We start from the raw sequence: 22271 nt of genomic DNA on the forward strand, positions 1-22271 counted from the left end.
TTAATTAATAAATAAAACATTACAAATTGTGTGCATGTTTCACATATTGTCAAATAAGTCAAAATGTGTGAAAGGAATCCAAAAAATCAAAGACTCAATCATATTATGGATATAATTGATTAGTATAGCTCCTGATTGGTTTTTGCACTATTAATTGGATACATTTCACAGGTCATTGACATAAGTGTCATAAATTGTAGAAAGAATGTATAGAGAATTTCATCTTAGTATTAATAAGTAAATGATTCCATGATACTTATTGGATTTTATTTCAAGGTCACAGTGACAAAAAACATATTCACACAATGGCTGTCACTACAACGGAGAGCCCATATGGGGGGCATGCATGTTTTACAAACAGCCCTTGTTTATACATGCTTCTTTACAGTAACATAGCAAAAATAATCAAAATCTAACATTCATTTACACAATTATTAAAATAAAAATTATTGTACATGTTTATGTAGAAACTAATATGGCTGCTTATGTCATTAACAAAAGCGCTCTTATATAACGTTGTTTTCTATATAAATTACATATGACCAATATGATTTTTTTTAATCTACTTAAACATTTTTACTTTTTGAAGTTGTTCAGTTGACTAGTTAATAACTGGTTACAGTTAAAGGTTAAGAGGTTAATGTTTTTTGTAACATGTTGAACCCCTAGTTTAAACATATTGATTTTAGCTCAATTGCATGGAAAGCCTAAAGCTTTTAGAAACGCTCTCAAGTCTGTTCCTGGGAATTAGAACCAGTACAAGGTGTCTTTGGGAAAAACGGAAAGAAGGCACCCGCAGTGGGGATCGTACCTATGACCTCCCAGTCGCTAGGCAGACACCATAATCAACTACACGACTACGACCTTGAAAGAACTTTTTTTTTTTCATATTTTTTAGTAAAGATTTAAAGCTCTTTAGTTAAAACATAATTAGCATTCAGTAAAGGGTACAAATATTTCTGCATTGTAAAAAATAAATGGAAGCCAGGCTTTAAAAAAATTGGATTTATACATATTTTCAGGATATTAGTTGCAGTTGTTTCTCATTGTTTGCTTTATAATTTCATGTTTATAATCCCATATATTTGCATGTTTTTCCCACCATTCTAGCAAGAGAGGACAATAAATGGAAAGGAATGCATCCAGCAAAATTGTACCTAAAATTGCGTAAAATCCAGTTAGCTACTGCTAAAACCTCTAAATATGTACATAGACGAAAGAAAAGAGATGGTATTTGATGGTTTCCTATCCCATAGCCAGTACTTTACTTTGTTCTTCCTTCCTTCTAATGGCAGACTCATCATTATACGGTATATTTATTATCTAAATTCTGGTGTTATTTCCAAAACAATTAGTTTTAACTGTTGTTCAACATATTTTGTATGCTGCTTACTTTCAATTTAATTGTTCTGCATTTGCCTAATACATTTTAAATTGGAAAAAAATTGTTAAATTTCCAAAGATTATTTGGCATATTGAAATACATTTATGCAAATTTAAATTAAAGACATAATCAAAAGTTGTAATAAAGCAAAGAAAACATTTAATAATTCTTTAAAAAGAAGTATTTATGATGTGTCTGCTTTTACATTTTTATTTCTAATGGACAAATTATCTGGTCTAGTTTTCAAAAATCATCTTATTAAAAATAACGTGTTTTCGTGTCATATATTTTTTTAATCATGTTCAATACTAGGACTAAACAATATGTCGTCAATTAAATAAATAATAATTCTTTCCTGGATTCTAAAAGAATTTTGAACATACATGTACATTTTTGTCTTCATTCATAGCTGCACTACCGGTAGATACAAATTAACTATCATGGTAAACTATTTTTGTAAATGGGACCAGATATGATTGTCAAAGAAATTCAGTTTAACAAAATTATGATCAATTTTATCTTATTTCACAAATCTCTAACAGTTAATTTAGATCGCATATTTTTATTAACTTCTAACATTTTGTACATTAATTAAACAATACATTTTAAATTGGACCATCAAGTTAATTATTGCCATTAACATTATGAGTACAAATAGTTATTGATGGCTTTAAAAGTTTGATATTGACTTATGAAATTGTGAATGGCAAAGGATAATCAGTTTTGTGTTGCACGACTGAAAATGTGTTCTTTCACATATCGTTATTTAACATGTAAGGGACGCTGGAAAATATAAGTTAAAATAAAAGAGTAGATTTGTTGATTGGATTGTATGGCACTGTTTTATTTCATGTGATTTAAATTACTAAAATGGTATTTCCCACCGTTTTTAGCTTTGAATTACAGATAATATTTCACTGACATTTACATATAAATGGAAAAAAGCATTATATTACCTTATTATGTTTATTTTTTTTCTTAAAAGAATTACAGATTTCAAGGGTTCTCATGAAATTTGCATTTTAACTTATTCTGTTATCTGTTATTTCTTCTTCATGCACCCTTTCATGTTTTCTGTTTTACATGTATACTTTTGAAATAACGTCTACTTTTCACGTCTACAAACAAATGTAACTTAAATATTTAAAAACTTCTTTGTTTCTGTCATAATTACTTTACTCCATAACATAGTGGAACGCTGTCTATGTTTAGTTGTAATTTTAAATGACACTTAGCACAAGTATTTTATTTTAATGTAATATTATGCATCTATGTTTATTTGTTATTTTCAATGACTTAACACAAGTATTCTTTTTTAATGTGACATAACGCCCCCATTGCACTACAATAGTTTTACAAAAAGTTATTGTTTAATGTTTTTAATTTTGGTAAAACTCTTACTGTGGATTAATAACAAGTTAAATGGAAGAATTTATGTGACTTAATATTATAGCTGCTACGTACTACTGTCATTGAAATTAGCTATTAAGCAAAACAAATCCAAATTATTATACATTTACTTGAAACCAGAAAATGTAACAAGCGAACCTATATGTCTGTAAAAGTAAACATCTAAGTTAGTATCATGCAAAATTAACCTATATGTCCTTTATTTACCTATATGTCTGTAAAAGTAAACATCTAAGTTAGTATCATGCAAAATTAACCTGTTAAGGGAAGTGCTCAACTCTTTCCTGCTCAGAAGCAAAGTGAAAATTGCTAAATGCAACAAGCATAAAACCAGAACAGCCTGCAAGTAGCTCTGTCTGTTCAAGTTTTATGATGTTTTTAGGTTAGGTTGAAAATGAAACCTTCATAACTTGCTCTTTAATTTAGTTTGATTTTCTAAGGGTCTACAAACGTGTCAAAGTGCATACTATCAGTTGTAAAAGCTTAACAGCTTGTGCTAACTTTGACTGCAGCAATATTTGTTATCTTAAAAAGTTGTTGTTCGCGTGTTATTTTAGCGAGGAAGTGGCACAAGAACGTGAACATTGAGTCGCTGGGTCAGTCAGACCTGGAGGACAAGGAGGTGGAGGTGGAGCTGGAGAGGTTCTCACTGCCGCTGTTTGGCCAGTCCCCAGGGGGCTCCCCTAGTATCACCCCGCCCTCAAGTGAGGCCTCACCCCGCCGGGGCAGGGATCAGGAAGAGGTATAGTAGGCCATCTGAAGTTGACATAGGCCGAAATGTTTGGCTTCATAACTGAAGATAAACATGTGAAAGTGAGCTATATAAAATATGAATTTCGTGTTACCATAAATAAAATTGTAGTAAAAAGATAATTATAGTTTGAATCCTGTAAAGTGAGGTAAACAAAATTGGAATGTGGTTATGACCTATGGTTGTCATTTCTTTGCCAAGATTTTGCCATGGCTTAAGCGTCATTTCATGAAGATACACTAGCATTCGTTAATTTTACTAAATCTGTTAACTCTTTCTTCAAAGAAGAAAAAAATCATGTATTATTAATCTGTCTTGAAATACACATTTAATACATTTGTATGAAAAACGTTCATATTGTTTACAAATCATTTTAATTTTACCACCCAACTAAAATAACATTTTATAGTTTTAAATTGAGTGCAACTTTTAATAATTTGTTTTGTTTGGACACTAAATTTAAAACATGATATTCAGGGTTGTCTGTTCCGTTAAATTCAGAGTCTTACTAAGAGTAGCATAAGTAATTAGTTAAGACTATTTCATGGTGTAAGTGTAACATTTCCAGGAGTATGAGGAGTACAGTGATAGGGAAAGGGGCAGGAAACCTGGGTTTGTGCCAATATTACCTCCAGACCAACAAGGTGAGTTACTTCCCATAGTTGTGTTCTTTCCATTCTGCATGGTAGTTAAAATGAGTTAATTTCCTTTTAACATTTGCATGATTAAATTTGTTTTTATGTTGATTGCCTCATATTATTTAAATTGCATGCATTTTTTGTGCTTTAAAGTGTATAACTTTAAAAAAGTATTACATAAAATTAATGTTTTACAAGGTTAACAAATAAAATGTTGTTGCATTTGATTTCTTGTTGTGTTGTTTTAACATTTAAAATTAACAAGCATTATGGTAACACCCTTGATGAGTGGCAGGAGGGTAAGGGGACAGGCAGTTGGGGACCATGATAATGATATCTGCTCATTAACTCAAACTTATACTCAAATTTAGTGATCATGTTTGCAGGGATGATCTGTTGGCTAAGTTTGATAAATTTTTAGATAGCTTAAATCACTTCTGAATAATGGCCTTTGAATTAAAAAAAAAGAAGAATTTTTTATTAAATCTTGATAAAACTTGGTCAGAATGTTTATCTTGACTATTTTTGGCCTTATTTGAATTCGGTTTATGTGCATCTAAAAATTAGATCACTTAGTCAAATTTTTTATTAAGTTAAAGGCCACATTGATTGAATCTTGATGAATCTATATTGGTAAGAATGTTCATCTTGACAATATCTTGAAATTAGGAATTGCGGAACATTCGCTAAAACAGGGTCACTAAGTCAGTTCTTGGAAAAAACATGTGACCACTATAGAGGCCACATTTATGACTCAATCATGTGGAAACTTGTTCATAATGTTTATCTTGACAATATGTTTGCAGAGTTTGAATCTGGTTCACATGTGTTCAAAAACTAGTTTGACAGATTGATTGTAATAAAAACCATGTTGCTGCTAAAGGAGCCACATTTATGAGTCAAGATAGATGAAACTTGGTTAGAATGATTACCTTGACAATATAAAGGTAATGTCTGGTCGATTCTGCCATAACATACAAAGCTCAGGTGATGAAACTCAGTATGCGGTAAGAAGGCCATATCGAGAACATGTCATAGAATATTATTGTTTCTTTGGTTACATAAATAATTGAAAACTAAAATCTGGATCCTAAGACAACTCAAAAAGTACTTAAAATTGGTTGATGAAACTTGGTATGAGGATGTGAATATGCACATTATTTCAGTTTTTTCGTCAGACAAAAATTGTGGTTGCTATTGTTTTAGAAACAATTTAAACTGCAATCTACATCCTGCTTTAACTAAAGAGCTATGTTTATGAAACTTTTTGAAATACCGTTCTTGCTTCACCAACATAGATCCAGTAGGTGACTGTTGTTTTATCTATGACAAAGCTGTTGTTTTACACCATTTTTCTGAACACTTACATTTCAAAAATCATTAAGCTTTGATTTCTGAAAAAAAAGTTGTTTGTTTCCACTAAAAACTCCAAACACAATAGAGTGTAGTAGATAGGTCGTCTTGAATTTTTATCAAGCGTTTTTTGCTTACAATACACAAGTTATTGTAAAATGCTACTTTATATTTATGCTCCCCTTCGAAGAAGAGGGGGTATATTGTTTTGCTCATGTCTGTCCGTATGTCCGTCCGTCCGTCCACCAGATAGTTTCCAGATGATAACTCAAGAATGCTTAGGCCTAGGATCATGAAACTTCATAGGTACATTGATCATGACTTGCAGATGATCCCTATTGATTTTGAGGTCACTAGGTCAAAGGTCAAGGTCACGGTGACTCGAAATAGAAAAATGGTCTCTGGATGATAACTCAAGAACGCTTATGCCTAGGATCATGAAACTTCATAGGTACATTGATCATGACTCGCAGATGACCCCTATTGATTTTCAGGTCACTAGGTCAAAGGTCAAGGTCACGGTGACCCAAAATAGTAAAATGGTTTCCGGATGATTACTCAAGAACGCTTATGCCTAGGATCATGAAACTTCATAGATACATTGATCATGACTCGCAGATGACCCCTATTGATTTTCAGGTCACTAGTTCAAAGGTCAAGGTCATGGTGACACGAAATAGTAAAATGGTGTCCGGATGATAACTCAAGAACACTTATGCCTAGGATCATGAAACTTCATAGGTATATTGATCATGACTCGCAGATGACCCCTATTGATTTTCAGGTCACTAGGTCAAAGGTCAAGGTCACGGTGACCCGAAATAGTAAACTGGTTTCCGGATGATAACTCAAGAACGCTTATGCCTAGGATCATGAAACTTCATAAGTACATTGATCATTACTCACAGATGACCCCTAATGATTTTGAGGTCACTAGGTCAAAGGTCAAGGTCACGGTGACTCAACTTAGAAAAATGGTTTCGGATGATAACTCAAGAACGCTTGCGCCTAGGATCATGAAACTTCAGAGGTACATTGATCATGACTTGCAGATGAACCCTATTGACTTTCAGGTCACTAGGTCAAAGGTCAAGGTCACGGTGACTTGACACAGTAAAATGGTTTCCGGATGATAATACAAGAAAGCTTACGCCTAGGATCATGAAACTTCATAGGTACATTGATCATGACTGGCAGATGACCCCTATTGATTTTCAGGTCACTAGGTCAAAGGTCAAGGTCACAGTGTCAAAAAACGTATTCACACAATGGCTGCCGTTCAACTGACAGCCCATATGGGGGGCATGCATGTTTTACAAACAGCCCTTGTTTTAAGTTAATTTTATGAATATGATCATATGAAGCAACAAATGTGGAAACAAACAATTTCATAATGCCTCACCTTAATGACAAAAGAAGACTTTTTTAATTGTTTTTAACCGAGCATGCCATCATATTTACATATTTTATTGTCTTTGCCATTTAGCTATTGGTCCAAAACAATTGGAGAAAGGGTCTGTCTCAACTCACACGCACACATTGCAACAATACACATATCATAGTCCAGAACAGATATCCACTGTACCCTCAATACAAGCTGGCCCTGCTCAGAGCTATCACTTCATTTACAAAAACAATGCAATTACTAGTGATTTAATTCTTGATGTGGCTGCATTAGGCAACAATGTCAAAGAAGTTTGTGTGGGTGAAAAGGCAGTTGTTATTTCTTCTGTAAAAGTTGACCCCTTGGCATTTGATCTGTCAGCCAGACAGTCCCAAGTAAAGTCGATGAAGTCGGTAAGGAGTAGGAGCAATAGAAGGATAAAAATATCAAAAGTCTCCAAACAAGATTCGCAAAAAGTTTCTGCGTATAGCAGACAAAAAGCTAATTATAAAAGTAAAGGTTTAAAAGAAGATTCACTTTGGGTGAAAAACATTCAATCAGGCCAAGAAAAAAGTCAAAAGGTCCATGAAAAAAGTCCAACAGCCACAGACAAAAGTAAAGCTGTAAATGTTACTGTAACAAATAATAAATATCTTAATGATGGTGACATTTTAGAACAAAACTCCAATGACGTTACAGAAACTATAGAAAATTCTACAACAAAAACAAGTAAACCTGAAATGAAAGCATCAATATTTAAGAAAGCTTCTTCTGAATTTGATCGTGTTATGCAGCTTCTTTCAGAATCTGATTCTGATCTTTACTGCCACAAAACAGTACAGGGGATTGAAGCACCAATTAATGATTGTAATGATGAATCTGGTGTAAAAACAGCTGCCAATGAAACAGAAGCCTTGTTAGTTGTTGACTCAGGTTTAACAATGTCTGTAGGAACTGAAATACTAAAACATGGCTCTGATGTCACTCTTTCAATAAAAAGAGCTCCACATAATATTGGTGAGTCTCCAAAAGAGACTATTACCATTAATCAAGTCCATACAGATCACAAAGAAACTGCTTCAACATCAAATTTACAACATCAAAAACACTCACAAAATCTACAAAAGGAGACACTAATTGACCCTGGATCCCATGACCTTGAGGGTTCACAGCAAAGGTCGTCTCAAGGTAACCATGGCAAAACTCTTATGTGTTTGGTTCCCAGCACTTTGTAATGCACAACATAATAATCAGAATGATGTATTGTACACAAGTTGTTGGTGATCTGTCTTTGCTTTGCAAATACACATTTTTCTTTTATTAAAAGGGCAGAAATCAATTGTTGTCTGAATAAGACATCCCAAAAGTAATTGATCAGAGCATATCTTTTTAATCACTCGCCTTGTTTAATTTTGTTTGATATTTAAAGATAGTTTCATCCACATATGTTTACCAACATTGGAAACAATGTCTTAATCAAGATAGTTTCATCCACATAATTATGTTTACCAACGTTGGAAACAATATGTCTTAATCGAATCTGATCAGTAACCATGAAGTCAACTATCACTTTTTTTTTCTTTTTTATACGCCCGTTTTAAAAAAAACAGGACGTATTATAGTTTCACCTTGGCGGCGGGCGGGCAGATGGGCAGGCAGGCGGCGACCACAGCAGTGTTCGCTCTCTAATTCAAATAGTTTTCATCCGATCTTCACCAAACTTGGTCAGAAGTTTTATCTAGACAATATATAGGTCAAGTTCGAAAATGGGTTATGCCGGGTCAAAAACTAGGTCACAGGGTCACTTAGTGCATTTCAAGCATTTAGCATGGTGTCCGCTCTCTAATTGAAGTAGTTTTTATCCGATCTTCACCAAACTTGGTCAGTAGTGGTATCTGGACAATATCTAGGTCTGGTTTGAATATGGGTCATGCCGGGTCAAAAACTAGGTCACGGGGTCACTAAGTGCATTTCAAGCATTAAGCATGATGTTCACTCTGTAATAGAAGATGTATTCATCTGATAATCACCATACTTGGTCAGAATTTGTATCTAGACAATAAATAGGTCAAGTTTGAATATGGGTCATGCAGGGTCAAAAACTAGGTCACAGGGTCACTTAGTGCATTTCAAGCATTTAGCATGGTGTCTGCTCTCTAATTGAAGTAGTTTTCATCTGATCTTCACCAAATTTGGTCAGAAGTTGTGTCTAGATGATATGTAGGTCAAGTTCAAATGTGGGTCATGGTAAAGTTATCAAGTTGTCCAAAACCTTCAAACGGGCGTATCTTGTGACAGTTTGGCACTCTTGTTTTGAGATGAAACAAAATTTTGTTGTACTGTAATGCAGAATTTAACATGTATTTCCAGTCTGCAGGTTCCTGGGGCATACCATTAGATTGTTTGTGTTGATCTAAAATAAGATGTTATTAAATGACAGTTTGTGGCTTCACAAATAACCAAATCATATGAATATTCTGCATTGATAATAACAATGTTTTTTGTTCTAATTGTTTGTCAAAATAGAGTCTTCCTGCTATTTTAAACCTGAACACTTTTGTCATCAGAACTTCTTTTAAACTTACAGTGATGGCTTTAATTGTCATTGGCAGGTGGGCAGCCTAAATACGAAGTTTGAAATTTGCTATATTTATTTAGGCCCTACTTATGAGACGTTTTACTGACAAGGTACAACTTGGATCATAGAAAACATTATTTCTTAAAACACTTTTCTTATGATATAGAACCTTCTTTTGACATGAACTGACTAGCAGTTCTTCTGTTCTTACAGTTTATCTATAATCATTCAGAGAAAAACAGCAACTTTGAATGTTTGACCAGATCCAATTTGTACTTAAACAATTTTAATTGTTTCTGTGTTTTCCCATAATGTAAAGATTGTGTGAGGCTGTAATCAGATTGTCACTACGGTAAGTGGTCTCCGTGCACCACTTGCTCTGAACATTGTACATTATGTACTTCCTTACCAATAATAAAATAATGTATACATTATGCAGAATATGTGTTTAGCTCACTTGTGCACAAAGTGCTCAAGGTTGACCTGTGTATTTGTGAGTCTTCGTCTTGTTGTGGTGCCTTGTGCCCACAAGATGCTTATAGCATTTTCTAAAACCTCATAGAGAATCTTTTCAGACTTTGCTAGATGGACGCATTAAATGGGCCTTTTGGCATTTCGGTAAATTGACAAAAGATAATTGTTTTAGATTCACAAATTTTTGCTGTAGTTATGATATTTGTGATGAAACAGTAATACTGAATATTTACCATGCTCTAAAATATCCGTTATAGGCACCTTTTGATGATTAAAAACCTGAAAATTATAATAAGTTGCAACAGGAAACTATTGGACAGTTCTGTTGTTGTCGTTAAATTTTGTGACACTACGAGGATTGCTTATATAAATTATAAAATACATCACTCATGGTATGAGCACAGATGGCCAAGTGGTCAAAGCGTTTGACTTTTACTCCAGGGGTCAGTGGTTACTTTTTTACTTTCTTTAATTGTATTCTTGTTTTAAACTGGAGCTTTATAGATCCAATGTTTACATTTGTCAATATAAAGCATTTAATGACAAACTTAAAAACATGCCGAAATCTGCAACAAGGCCCCTTAAATGGGATTTTGTTATAATCTTTGTTTGCCTCGGCAATCAAAGGAAAAGTCTTTATGGAGATAGTTATACCCCCACAAACGAAGTTTAAGGGGCTATATAGGAGTGAACTTGTCTGTCTGTCTGTCAGTTGGTAGGTTAGTCCGTATTAAGTGTCCGCTCTCTAATTCAAGTTGTTTTCATGATCTTCACCAAACTTGGTCAGAAGTTGTATCAAGATGATGTCTAGCTAGGTCAATTTTGAATATGGGTCATGCCGGGTCAAAAACTAGGTCACGGGGTCACTTAGTGCGTTTTAAACATTCAGCATGTTGTCGGCTCTCTTATTCAAGTAGTTTTTATCCAATCTTCACCAAACTTTGTGAGAAGTTTTATCTAGATGATCTCTAGGCGAAGTTTGAACATGGGCCATGCCGGGCCAAAAACTAGGCCAAGGGGTCACCTAGTGTGTTTTTTAACATTCAGCATGGTGTCCGCTAATTCAAGTAGTTTACATCCGATCTTCACCAAACTAGGTCAGAAGTTTTATTTAGATGATTTTAAGGCGAAGTTCAAACATGGGCCTTGCTGGGTCAAAAACTAGGTCATGGGCTCACTTAGTTCGTTTTAAACATTGAGCATGGTGTCTGCTCTCTAATTGAAGTAGTTTACTTCCTATCTTCACCAAACTTGGTCAGAAGTTTTATATAGATGATCTGTAGGCTATGTTTGAACATGGGCCATGCCACGCCAAAAACTAGGTCACGGGGTCACTTAAAGGGACTGTTCAACCGATTTTGGCATGTCTTAAAGCTTGTCATTAACTGCTTTAAATGCTTTATATTGATAAATTTTAACATTTGAACTAAAAATCTCCAGTAAAAAATAAGAATACAATTTTAAAAAAAGAAGAAAAAGCGTTAACCTTCACAGGGATCAAACCACTGACCCCTAGAGTCATGGAGTTTTGGAGAAAAATGTCTCCCGACTTTACCACTTGACCATCCACGCTCATGTCAAGTGCAAAGGTATTTTTTAGCTATATAAGCAATTTTCGTAGTTAGCCAAAATATCGATTTGCGTCGAACGACGCTTTTGACTGTTGGACAGTCCTTTTAATGCGTTTTACACATTCAGTATGGTGTCTGCTTTCTTTTTCAAGTACTTATCATCCGGCTCTTCACCAAACTTGGTCAGAAGTTTTATCTAGATGATCTCTAGGCCATGTTTGAACATGGGCCATGCCGGGCCAAAAACTAGGTCACAGGGTCACTTAGTGCATTTTACACATTCAGCATGGTGTCCCTTATTTCAAGTACTTTTCATCCGCTCGTCATGTGGGGGTATTCGTCACATCTGTGACAAAGCTCTAGTTTACCTTAAATTATATTTCTTTATTGCAACATGTGGACGTTATTTATGTTAAATATTCCATGGATGAAACTGCAAATGATTTGTATTGTTTAAAAACATGAACAAAATAAGACTGTGCACTTTCCCCAAATGGCCTTTACTGATTCAATCATTCATTTCGCTCAGGTGAGTAACCAAGTGTCATACCTTTAATTAGCCTCCAATTGCTCAAGATGTGCTTTTTCCATTATTTGATAAATGTTTCAGATTTTTGCAAAGATGTGCACACGGTTTGTTAACCATATTATATGAAGTTTTTTCTTATTCTTATAATATGTCTGACTTAGTATCATTTATAAATTCTTTCTTTCTCAACTAGTACTGGTAAACATCATATTACTTGTTATGTTATAGTTATAATTCTAACACAAAAATCACCTGAGTTAACTTAACTTCCTTTATACTGTGTATATAAGCACATATTTATTTTTCTGTAAACCATAGTCATCTTTGGAAGACCTTGATATCTATTACATCTTTTCATACCTACAACTTCATTAAAAAGTTATGTGTTTGTGTGACAATAATTCTCTGTTTTTAATATTTATTTCAACTATGAATACATGATTTACAATAGATCATAAAATATGTGTGCGCTACAATCACACATTAGTTTGTTCTTATTATTTATATATCTTCAATTTAATAACTAAACCATTTACTATTTCCTAGCTATCACTGGCAGCAATGCGGTAATTTGTTCCACCTCCTGAAGTTGTTGTTGTTGTTAGTGTTCATAATTATTGTGTTCCCCTGTTCTCCTTTCTCTGACATGCTTGAAACTTTGCAATAGTGTGGTTGAATGGTTATTATACATTGTTACCTTTGTAACTTTGTTGGATTGTGTTTTTTTAAATCTCATAAATTAAATATCACTTATTCTAACAATATTTGTGCTGCCTTTGCTCAGGCTACAATGTTGTAAATAGGTTTAATCTATTTTTTTTACTGAACATTATCTATATTTTAGATAAAGATTGATAATACTGTTGCATAATACTCAAAAACAATTCAGAAAAGACCTCAGAACCAGAGCAAAGCATAGTGAAATATTTTAATTTCATTTTTTTTATCAAATCATGGCTCAGTTTATTGTACATATAATTTGAATATTGATCTTCTTAATCCTGATTACATAACTGATACAATTAAATTGATAAATACTATATTTATATGCACAATCACATACAGTATGTGTGAATAACACCATTTAAGTGCACTGATGATTTCTATTTCTCCACAATAATGTTGTTTTTTTAGTACAAGATCCTTTTCGGATATCAAATGATCGATAGTTGACAGAAAACGGACTTGAAAGTGCCTCATTGATCGGTGCACTTAAGCTGTACTAACTAGGTTCAAACCAAATTCAAACCTCATTATAGGGGTAATTTTTGCAAATCCTATCAAGATATTAACAAAAGAACATGTTCTTAAATATGCATGCACATGTTTATTAAACAATTTAGAGACTTATTCATGAATGCTCTGATATCAAAACAGCTTTGTGCAAACTTGACAGATTTATGCACATTTCAAGCTTTTATTTTTGTGCAAACAGGAAAAACTTTACAGAAGAAAACTTATTATCATTCTATAATGGATTAACTGATTTAAGGCGCAGGTGATATTTTACCCCAAGAGTGATGTTACAAAACCTTTTGAATATTTTTGTTAGAAAGTATTTTATTTCTTTCTTAAATATTCGTGTATTATAAAATGTTGAAAGTAGAATTTGTGTGCCACTCAATTCAATGTATTAGTTGTTTTTCTTTATGTCATTCAGTCTTCTTATAGAATCTTTCCTTTTGTATCTGATTTCAAAGTGTATTCTAAACAGATTTCCAGAGAGTAACTGTTGTTTTCGTTAGAGTCACACTTTGTTAAAATCACTGTTTCTTTAACATTATTATGCATTATAATGAAATAGTAATGTCATTTGTGTCTTATGCATATATCAACAATGACAGTTCATGTATATAAAATGAAATTATCTTCAATTACGTTTTGAGTATTTCACATTGATGGCATTTTATAATGAGGAAATGGCATAAATAATTTCAAATGATTGTTAACCCTTTCCCACTCAGAAGCAAAGTGAAAATGGCTATGTGCAAACAGCATAAAACCAGAACAGCCTGCGAGTAACTCGCAGTCTGTTCAGGTTTTATGCTGTTTGCTGCTCATCAATATCTAAGGTTTGGAAATGAAGCCTTTAAAACTTGAATATATTAAGAAAGGACTTAAATTAAATGTTATTTTCTAAGGGACTTCAAATGCGTCAACATGCGTTTCTGAGTGGTAAAGGGTTAATGTATAAAATAGAAAACTTGTAGCATATTTGTTTAATTAAGTTTGTTTGTTTTGATTTTATAGCTTTAAATCAGAAGACAAAGAGCATTAAATTTTTATTGAATTTGAACTCAGTTAAAACATGGAATAAAAATAACTTTTGTTTAAAGCGGGTATATACGATTTTTCATATGTGTTTAATTGTAATATATTGATAAAATATGTTACAATAACACAAAATAGGCAAGAAAAATTATACATTAAAGCTGAATTTCATAAAATGCAGCAAAGACCAATTAGTGCCCCGAGCCGATAGTGACGTACATATTTTCCTACAATAACCGAAGCATTCGTCTTTGTATTATAAACCGTTAAACTACGAGGGGTGTTCCAGAAGTTCGTGGATTTTCGCTATAACTTATTAGTTTGCTGGTAAAAGTCAATGAAATTTACATATTATACAAACCAATTATCACGGACTTAATATATAAGCTAAAAATGCATGAATTTCATAAAGCGCGTTTGAAACGCGTTGCCATAGAGACCTCAGTAACAACATGCGGCGCATGCGTGTATTTTATTATAAGTATGAGCGTTACGCGAATTTAAATTTGGTTTAAATGTCGTTGATAAACAGAATTTAAGGCAAATTTCACGTTACAGCGCCTAAGTCCTCCTTACAGCCCGGATTTGGCCCCTATGGACTTCCCCGTCTTCCTGGAAGTTAAATCACAGTTGCGCAGTATTCGCTTTGCAAGTAAACAGGAACTTACAGTTGCAGCAAAGCATATCGTGTCGTCTTTTGACGCTGACTGGTATACAGACACTTTTGACAAGTGGATTTCCAGACACATAAAGTGCATTCGCGTTGGAGGTGATTATGTGGAAAAGATTTGACAGTTGTTAACTTCATAACTTCATTGACGTTGAACAGAAACGTTACACGTGCGTCGGTGTGCGCATTGTGCACATGTTTAAATCTCTGATATATATTTATTGTTTTTTGTATTTTCATGATATATGGAGAGTAGATTTGGAAAGGACGAAATATTCTTAACATGCTATTTGTTTGTCCATTTATGTTACCAAATGAAAGTTATAGCGAAAATCCACGAACTTCTGGAACAACCCTCGTAAGTTTAGATGCACATCCTACATGTATGGCATACATGCTGGCGAATTCGGCTGTACAGCCGTTTTCAATTTCAGAATTAAATATCTGGCTTATTTCCCATTTTACGACACATGTTCTTTTTAACTTTTATTTTAATTTATATTGAAATATATATATAATAAGTTTTTTACACAGTTTATATAAATTCATAAATATTTGACAAAATCATATATACCTGCTTTAAGAAGTAAAATATAGAAAAATATTATGTAAATCCTTATTTCACAAACTGTGTAGAAAAACTTGTTTAAATGTAAAAAGCACTCAATAGTACAATGTATAGAAAGAATTAGTTTAAGGTTTGATGATGCCAACATCCTTGCTGGAAAGGGAGACAATATAAATATGTTTCTTTGCCTAAACGTTATGAAAATGTTACTTGTCTCCCTTTCCAGGTAGGACAGTACTAAATTCACCCAGAAAACAAACAAGATATTCTCTTTTTCTGTCCCATAAACTATAGTGGCCGCTAAAGAAGGGTCCGCTCTTGAGAAGCAATTGGCAGGGTATACCGAGGAAGAAGGGAAAGAAGGGGCTGCCCAGAGGCTGAAAGGGGCCAAGGTGGACATCAGGGGTCTGATGAAGAAGCGTCGCATCACGTCAGGTCGGGCCCCGTCTCTCACAAGGCGCTCGTCGATGGACCACGCACATGATGAGCACGATCATGAACATGAACACGGACATGTATGGTTTAATGTTATTCAATAGTATTGCTTGCCAATATTAACATGACACAGGTTAAAATGATACACTAGCTTCTTAACTGGAATCAATTTAAACTGATCATACCTCACTGAGTATGCTAGTATGGCCTCATTTTATGTCCTTACCAAGCATACAAAAATAATTTAAGTGTAGGACAAAATCCAATTGTATTACTAGTATTAAAGCTTACAATGTTGACACGTGTCAGGTCAATTTGTCTAGCTTTATTATGATGGGCCATCTTGCTATACTTCTTGTGTTCAGATTTGTTAAAAAATAAAAAAAGATAAGCACATTTGTTATGCCTCTACTAAGGGAAAGTTATTTAGCTTTGCCCTTATGTCCATACATCTGTACGTACATCTGTATGTCCTGATGCTAGTGCTTTCAACTCCTCTTTTCTCCTGATTGGATGTCGCTAAAATTTTCACACTGTAATGAACATATAATGCAGATGATGGTAATCAAGTTATTTATTGCTGCAACAAGTTTTGATGGAATTATGGCTCAGTGTGTCATTTTCCACTATAGAATCTAATTATAGCCCTAAAATTTTGTGTTTTTAAATTCTCCAAGGGTGAATCAAGCTAAAGAGATTTTGACTTACCAGTCTGGGCTCAACTACTGCTCTTTCTAGCTATAATAATATCAAGACAAACTTTATTAGCCAGCCCTGTTGTTATCCCCCGCCATAGGCGGAGGGATATTGTTTTGGCGTTGTCCGTCCTTCCGTCTGTCAGTCATTCCGTCCGTTCGGCACTTTTGTGTCCGGAGCCATATCTTGGAAGTGCTTTGGCAGATTTCATTGAAACTTTGTATGAGTATATATATATGGATAAGAGGATGATGCACGCCAAATGGCATTGTACACCATCGAATAATAACGGAGTTATGGCCCTTTGTATTTTGAAAAAATGCTTTTTTTGTGTGTCCAGAGCCATATCTTTTGTCCAGAAGTATAATGGCGGGGGATATCAATTCAACGAATTTGCTAGTTATTGTTAAGTTTTGTGTGTTTTGAATAAGCCCTTATTGCCTTTTTGGCCCTGTAATTAAGTGCAACAGTAATCTTCCATATAAAATCCCATATTAAGCAAGAAAATGCCAGACTTGCTCCTCAACATAAAACTCACTAACCCATAACAACCTTTTCCATCTGCTAATGTGTTTGAAATAACTTAATAATATGTGATACACCAGTTTGCAGGTTAGATAAATTGATAATTGATTAATTGTATGTGTGGATTGATTATAAATCTATTTCTATAGCCATTGTCCCTCTAGCTCTGATTCAAGTAGGGAAGATGTCTGTAATTGGCATAAGTATTATGTGAACTTATTTTCAGTAGATTAGCTTACCACCATCAACATACTAATATACTATTGAAAAAACAATAAGAACAAACAATATAACAAACATTTCATTGTTCCGTATTTCTCAGGACGACAAGCGCTCCAAGAAGGAGATCAAGAAGAAGCAGAAGCCGGAGATTGCCCTGCGAGACCGCCAGGTGGACATGAGTAAGCTGGCTGCCTTGCCACCCAACCCGCCCAGCATGTTGTCTCGGAAACGGTCGCTCGGCGACCAGCAGAAGAACTTTGAGCTCACCTTGCTACACCGCCCTGAGATTGTGAGTGTTTCTCATGCATCAAGGGCTTAATGTGAAACTATTGTAGCTGCTCAATAGAAACCGTGGTTAACCCTTTCAGTGCGGGAACCGAATTTTAAAGGCCTTTGCAAACAGTTTGGATCCAGATGAGACGCCACAGAACGTGGCGTCTCATCAGGATCCAAACTGTTTGCTATTCTGATAGTATTCTTTGAAAAAAGTCGAAGAAAATGCTAATTTTAGAAATTCAGCAGACGACATTTTAGCAGACGACAAATTTCCCAGCATGCAAAGGGTTAAATGCATGTAAGTCAAGTGTCTTCCCGCATTAGCCTTTTTAACATTCACAGGCTAAATACAGACAACACTCTCCTTTTTATTGTATTTTTCTTGTAACCTTTTCCCCCATAAGAAGCAATTTAGTAAAAATGGCTTTTGCAACCAGCATAAAACCAGAAAGGCCTGCAAGTAGCTCACAGTCTGTTCAGGTTTTATGCTGTTTGCTGCTCATCAGTAATTAAGCGTTGAAAATGAAGCCTTGAAAACTTGAATATAGTAAGAAAGGTATTTAATGGAGTGAATCTTTCTAAAGGACTACAAATGTGTCAAAATAGGTATCTAAGGGGTAAAGGGTTAAAGGAAAATTCTTCTCGACAAAAATCCTGTTAAGGCAGAAAGTTATGTCCCTGCTTAGCCTGCGCTGATTGCATTGGCTAATCTGGTATGACACTTTACACACATGCATTAAAACCCCTTTTCACAGAGCAAGACTTCTGTATTTGATACAAAAGTGTGACATGCAGCCCTCAACATGTGCGTTGAGATGTGAGTAGAGCTCCACATTTTTTAGTAGAATGAGCTAGTTGTGTATTTTGTTTGATAAATATACCGTAATTACTCAATGTTTTCGGACACTTAAAAATAATTATTTTTATTCGTGTCCGAAAACTTTGATACAAAAAATATTCTCAAAATACAGGTGTCCGAAAACTTAGAGTCGAAAATTGAAGTGTCCGAAAATAGCGTCCATTGTATCAACGACTACCGGTCATAGCACGCGCTTGTAAACTACCATATAGAATAAATTACATTTATGTTTGCATTGCATTTTAAATAATTTTAAATGCTTAATTTATTTGACAGAAAGTTACTACAAGGTTGTACTTTGGCAAACGAGTTCAAAGAAGAGCATGTGATGTACCGATACTCGCTAGTATGAACCTGAAATTAACGCAATAAAAAAGCAAACTATGAATTCTTTGTTTGTTCGTTTCCGATAGTTGTTGTCTTACACCTTCTATTGGTCGTAAAACTTGCAATACGGTTCATCACACTTTGAAGCGTTTATTATTTGTAACAGCTATTTTACTGAGAATCGGCAATACCATTGCGGTAGATAATTGAACTTGTTAATTGGCACTACCCCTGATAATTGTCATAACGCTTATGCTATCGGGCGAAACCAATGTTTAATACCGGTTTACAAGGTTATTTACCCAATAATGCAAATGTAATGGTCCGTTGCCCTCAGGCATGCACCTGCCACATTTTATGATGTTAATCCGGTTGTAAAACCCCATGATCGAAGTGTCATTAGATATCGAAAACAGGACCGAAATTTGGTAAAATAGCGCAGTAAAATATACTGTACGAAAACTTAGAGATATTAATTATGGACGAAAACTCGTGTGTCCGAAAATTAAGAGTCACGAAAAATAATTATTTTTGCTAAGAAAAAGGGGTGTCCGAAAACTTAGAGTGTCCGAAAACATAGAGTAATTACGGTACACTCTGAGAGACTTTGGCCTTAATAGTGAAAAATTTGGTATGGCATAATATTTCTCTGTCAAATGCAAAATTGTGCACTCAATTCTAAATATGTTCATGCAATCTCAAAAGAAAGAAATTAGAAATTAGAACTGTATTGGTATTAAATGTGAGTTTTTGTCAAACAACTGATGATTTGTTTATGATTGTAATTTCTGTCAATAAATGTTTATTTAAGCTTTATATTAACTACATAAAGATTATCTATCTATTGATTATCTTCAAATTTGATTTGATTTTTATCCTTGAACATAATAAAACAGAAGCATTTGATTGAGATGTTCAAGTAGCTAACCTAAATAGTGTTATAGGATGCCAGTTTTCTTTGGCAGTAGGTTTGTTTTTCCTGCTGCATAGGTACTGCTGGCTGTTTGAAATATGCACTATATTGCAAATAGAAATATCCACTGCCACATGCTTAAGAATTATGTTCTTAGTATACTTAACTGAAGGCATGCTTTTCTTACCCAAAATGCATCTTGTACATCTTATCACCCACAGAATAGAACAGACCCAAACAATTTTAATTTAACCCAAGTAAAATTGGACGGCCAACAAGATGCAGATCAATTGCAAGAGGAGCAATGGGCGAAAGAAGCTGCAATTCATGGAACAACACTAACTCTGCCACCACAGAAGGACAAGAACAGAGCAAGGCAAATAGACAAGCCGGACAAATTGGATCCCAGAACACAGAGGAAGAAACAGCAGGATGGTGATTCCATGGAGACCCACATTCCAGGGGTGGGGTCATCCCCAACGGCTGAACTGGAGGATTCTGCTAAACTGGAGAGCTCAAAAGGGGAGATAACTAACAGGAAACAGAGGGTTGATGACAGTGGGAAGGTAACACATCACTAAATGTGTCACATGTGTAAGAATGCAATACATTTACACTGTAGTTAACTATTGTCTTAGTGCACATACTATTTACTTTGATTTTTCTGTATTTAAAATTATGTTAATGCATTTTCTATTACACTATCACAAGCTTCCATTTACATGTGGATTTAAATGCTGCATTATTTTGCCTTTAATAACAAGTCATTAAAACTCAAGTTCATACATAGTGGCATTTGGTAACATAATAACAATTGGTATTATAAATTGCCTTTTTACAGTTGTTAAATGATCTTCTTTGCAATATGACTACTGAGAAAGAAATTTATAAATCATCACTGTAGTTACATAAGTATATTTTAGTTAAGCTGTGTTGTTGTGTGATATTTATTGCAATAGTAATTTTGCTAGATTATTATAGTATGTTATTTGTTGTGGCGTTGTCATATGCACCTTCAGTTAATGTTTGAAATTGTCCCAACTTAATGAAACATATTTATGTTTACGCAAATCTTAGGAACAATTGAGATCATCACAAGAAAAGTTACCATGAATAATTAAATCAAATTGTTTTTACAAATTAAATTAAATTAAACCAGTTTAAATTACTGTTGGTGTCATGCTTTTGATTTTTGAAAGCATAAATAATTATTTACTTACTTTGTTGATTAAATATAAATATTTTTCAAAGATACCTGTATTTGTTATTTTAATTGCTGTTAAATTAGTTTTAGTGATAACTTACTGACAATATGTTGATTAAAAAAGTCATGAGTTGACATATCATTCTGTTTGACATGCTTTTGTTTCTTTTCAGATCATTGAGATTACAGATCACAGCTCTGGAAAAATACTAGGTAATGTGTGACATGTACTCCATGTCACTTATCTGGAAAAATACTAGGTAATGTGTGACATGTACTCCATGTCACTTATCTGGAAAAATACTAGGTAATGTGTGACATGTACTCCATGTCACTTATCTGGAAAAATACTAGGTAATGTGTGACATGTACTCCATGTCACTTATCTGGAAAAATACTAGGTAATGTGTGACATGTACTCCATGTCACTTATCTGGAAAAATACTAGGTAATGTGTGACATGTACTCCATGTCACTTATCTGGAAAAATACTAGGTAATGTGTGACATGTACCCTATCTCACTTCTTCCATGTAAATACTTGGTAATGTGTGACATGTACCCTATGTCACTTATCTGGAAAAATACTTGGTAATGTGTGACATGTACCCTATGTCATTTATCTGGAAAAAATACTTGGTAATGTATGACATGTACCCTATGTCACTTATCTGGAAAAAATACTAGGTAATGTGTGACATGTACTCTATGTCACTTATCTGGCAAAATACTAGGTAATGTGTGACATGTACTCTTTGTCACTTCTTCCATGTAAATACTAGGTAATGTGTGACATGTACTCTATGTCACTTCTTCCATGTGAATACTAGGTAATGTGTGACATGTACTCTATGTCACTTATCTGGGAAAGTACTAGGTAATGTGTGAAATGTACCCTATATCACTTATCTGGGAAAATACTAGGTAATGTGTGACATGTACTCTATGTCACTTATCTGGAAAAATACTAGGTAATGTGTGACATGTACCCTATGTCACCTATCTGGGAAAATACTAGGTAATGTGTGGCATGTACCCTATGTCACTTATCTGGGAAAATACTAGGTAATGTGTGACATGTACTCTATGACACTTCTTCCATGTAAATACTAGGTAATGTGTGGCATGTACCCTATGTCACTTATCTGGAAAAATACTAAGTAATGTGTGACATGTACTCTATGTCACTTATCTGGAAAAATACTAGGTAATGTGTGGCATGTACTCTATGTCA

General features: G+C 34.2%; 1 protein-coding gene across 1 annotated transcript in view; it reads left to right on the top strand.

Moving 5' to 3' along the window:
• Positions 1 to 22271, top strand: part of LOC127832253 (uncharacterized) — a 116205-nt gene that overhangs the window by 60763 nt on the left and 33171 nt on the right. Inside the window, exons 23-29 of the mRNA XM_052357580.1 lie at positions 1111 to 1230; positions 3352 to 3536; positions 4114 to 4189; positions 15876 to 16096; positions 17560 to 17748; positions 20056 to 20400; positions 21212 to 21251. Coding sequence (XP_052213540.1) covers positions 1111 to 1230; positions 3352 to 3536; positions 4114 to 4189; positions 15876 to 16096; positions 17560 to 17748; positions 20056 to 20400; positions 21212 to 21251 — 1176 coding nt within the window. The remainder of the gene's footprint in view (positions 1 to 1110; positions 1231 to 3351; positions 3537 to 4113; positions 4190 to 15875; positions 16097 to 17559; positions 17749 to 20055; positions 20401 to 21211; positions 21252 to 22271) is intronic.

Source organism: Dreissena polymorpha, chromosome 5, assembly GCF_020536995.1.
Source record: "Dreissena polymorpha isolate Duluth1 chromosome 5, UMN_Dpol_1.0, whole genome shotgun sequence".
NCBI classification, from domain to species: Eukaryota; Metazoa; Mollusca; class Bivalvia; order Myida; family Dreissenidae; genus Dreissena; species Dreissena polymorpha.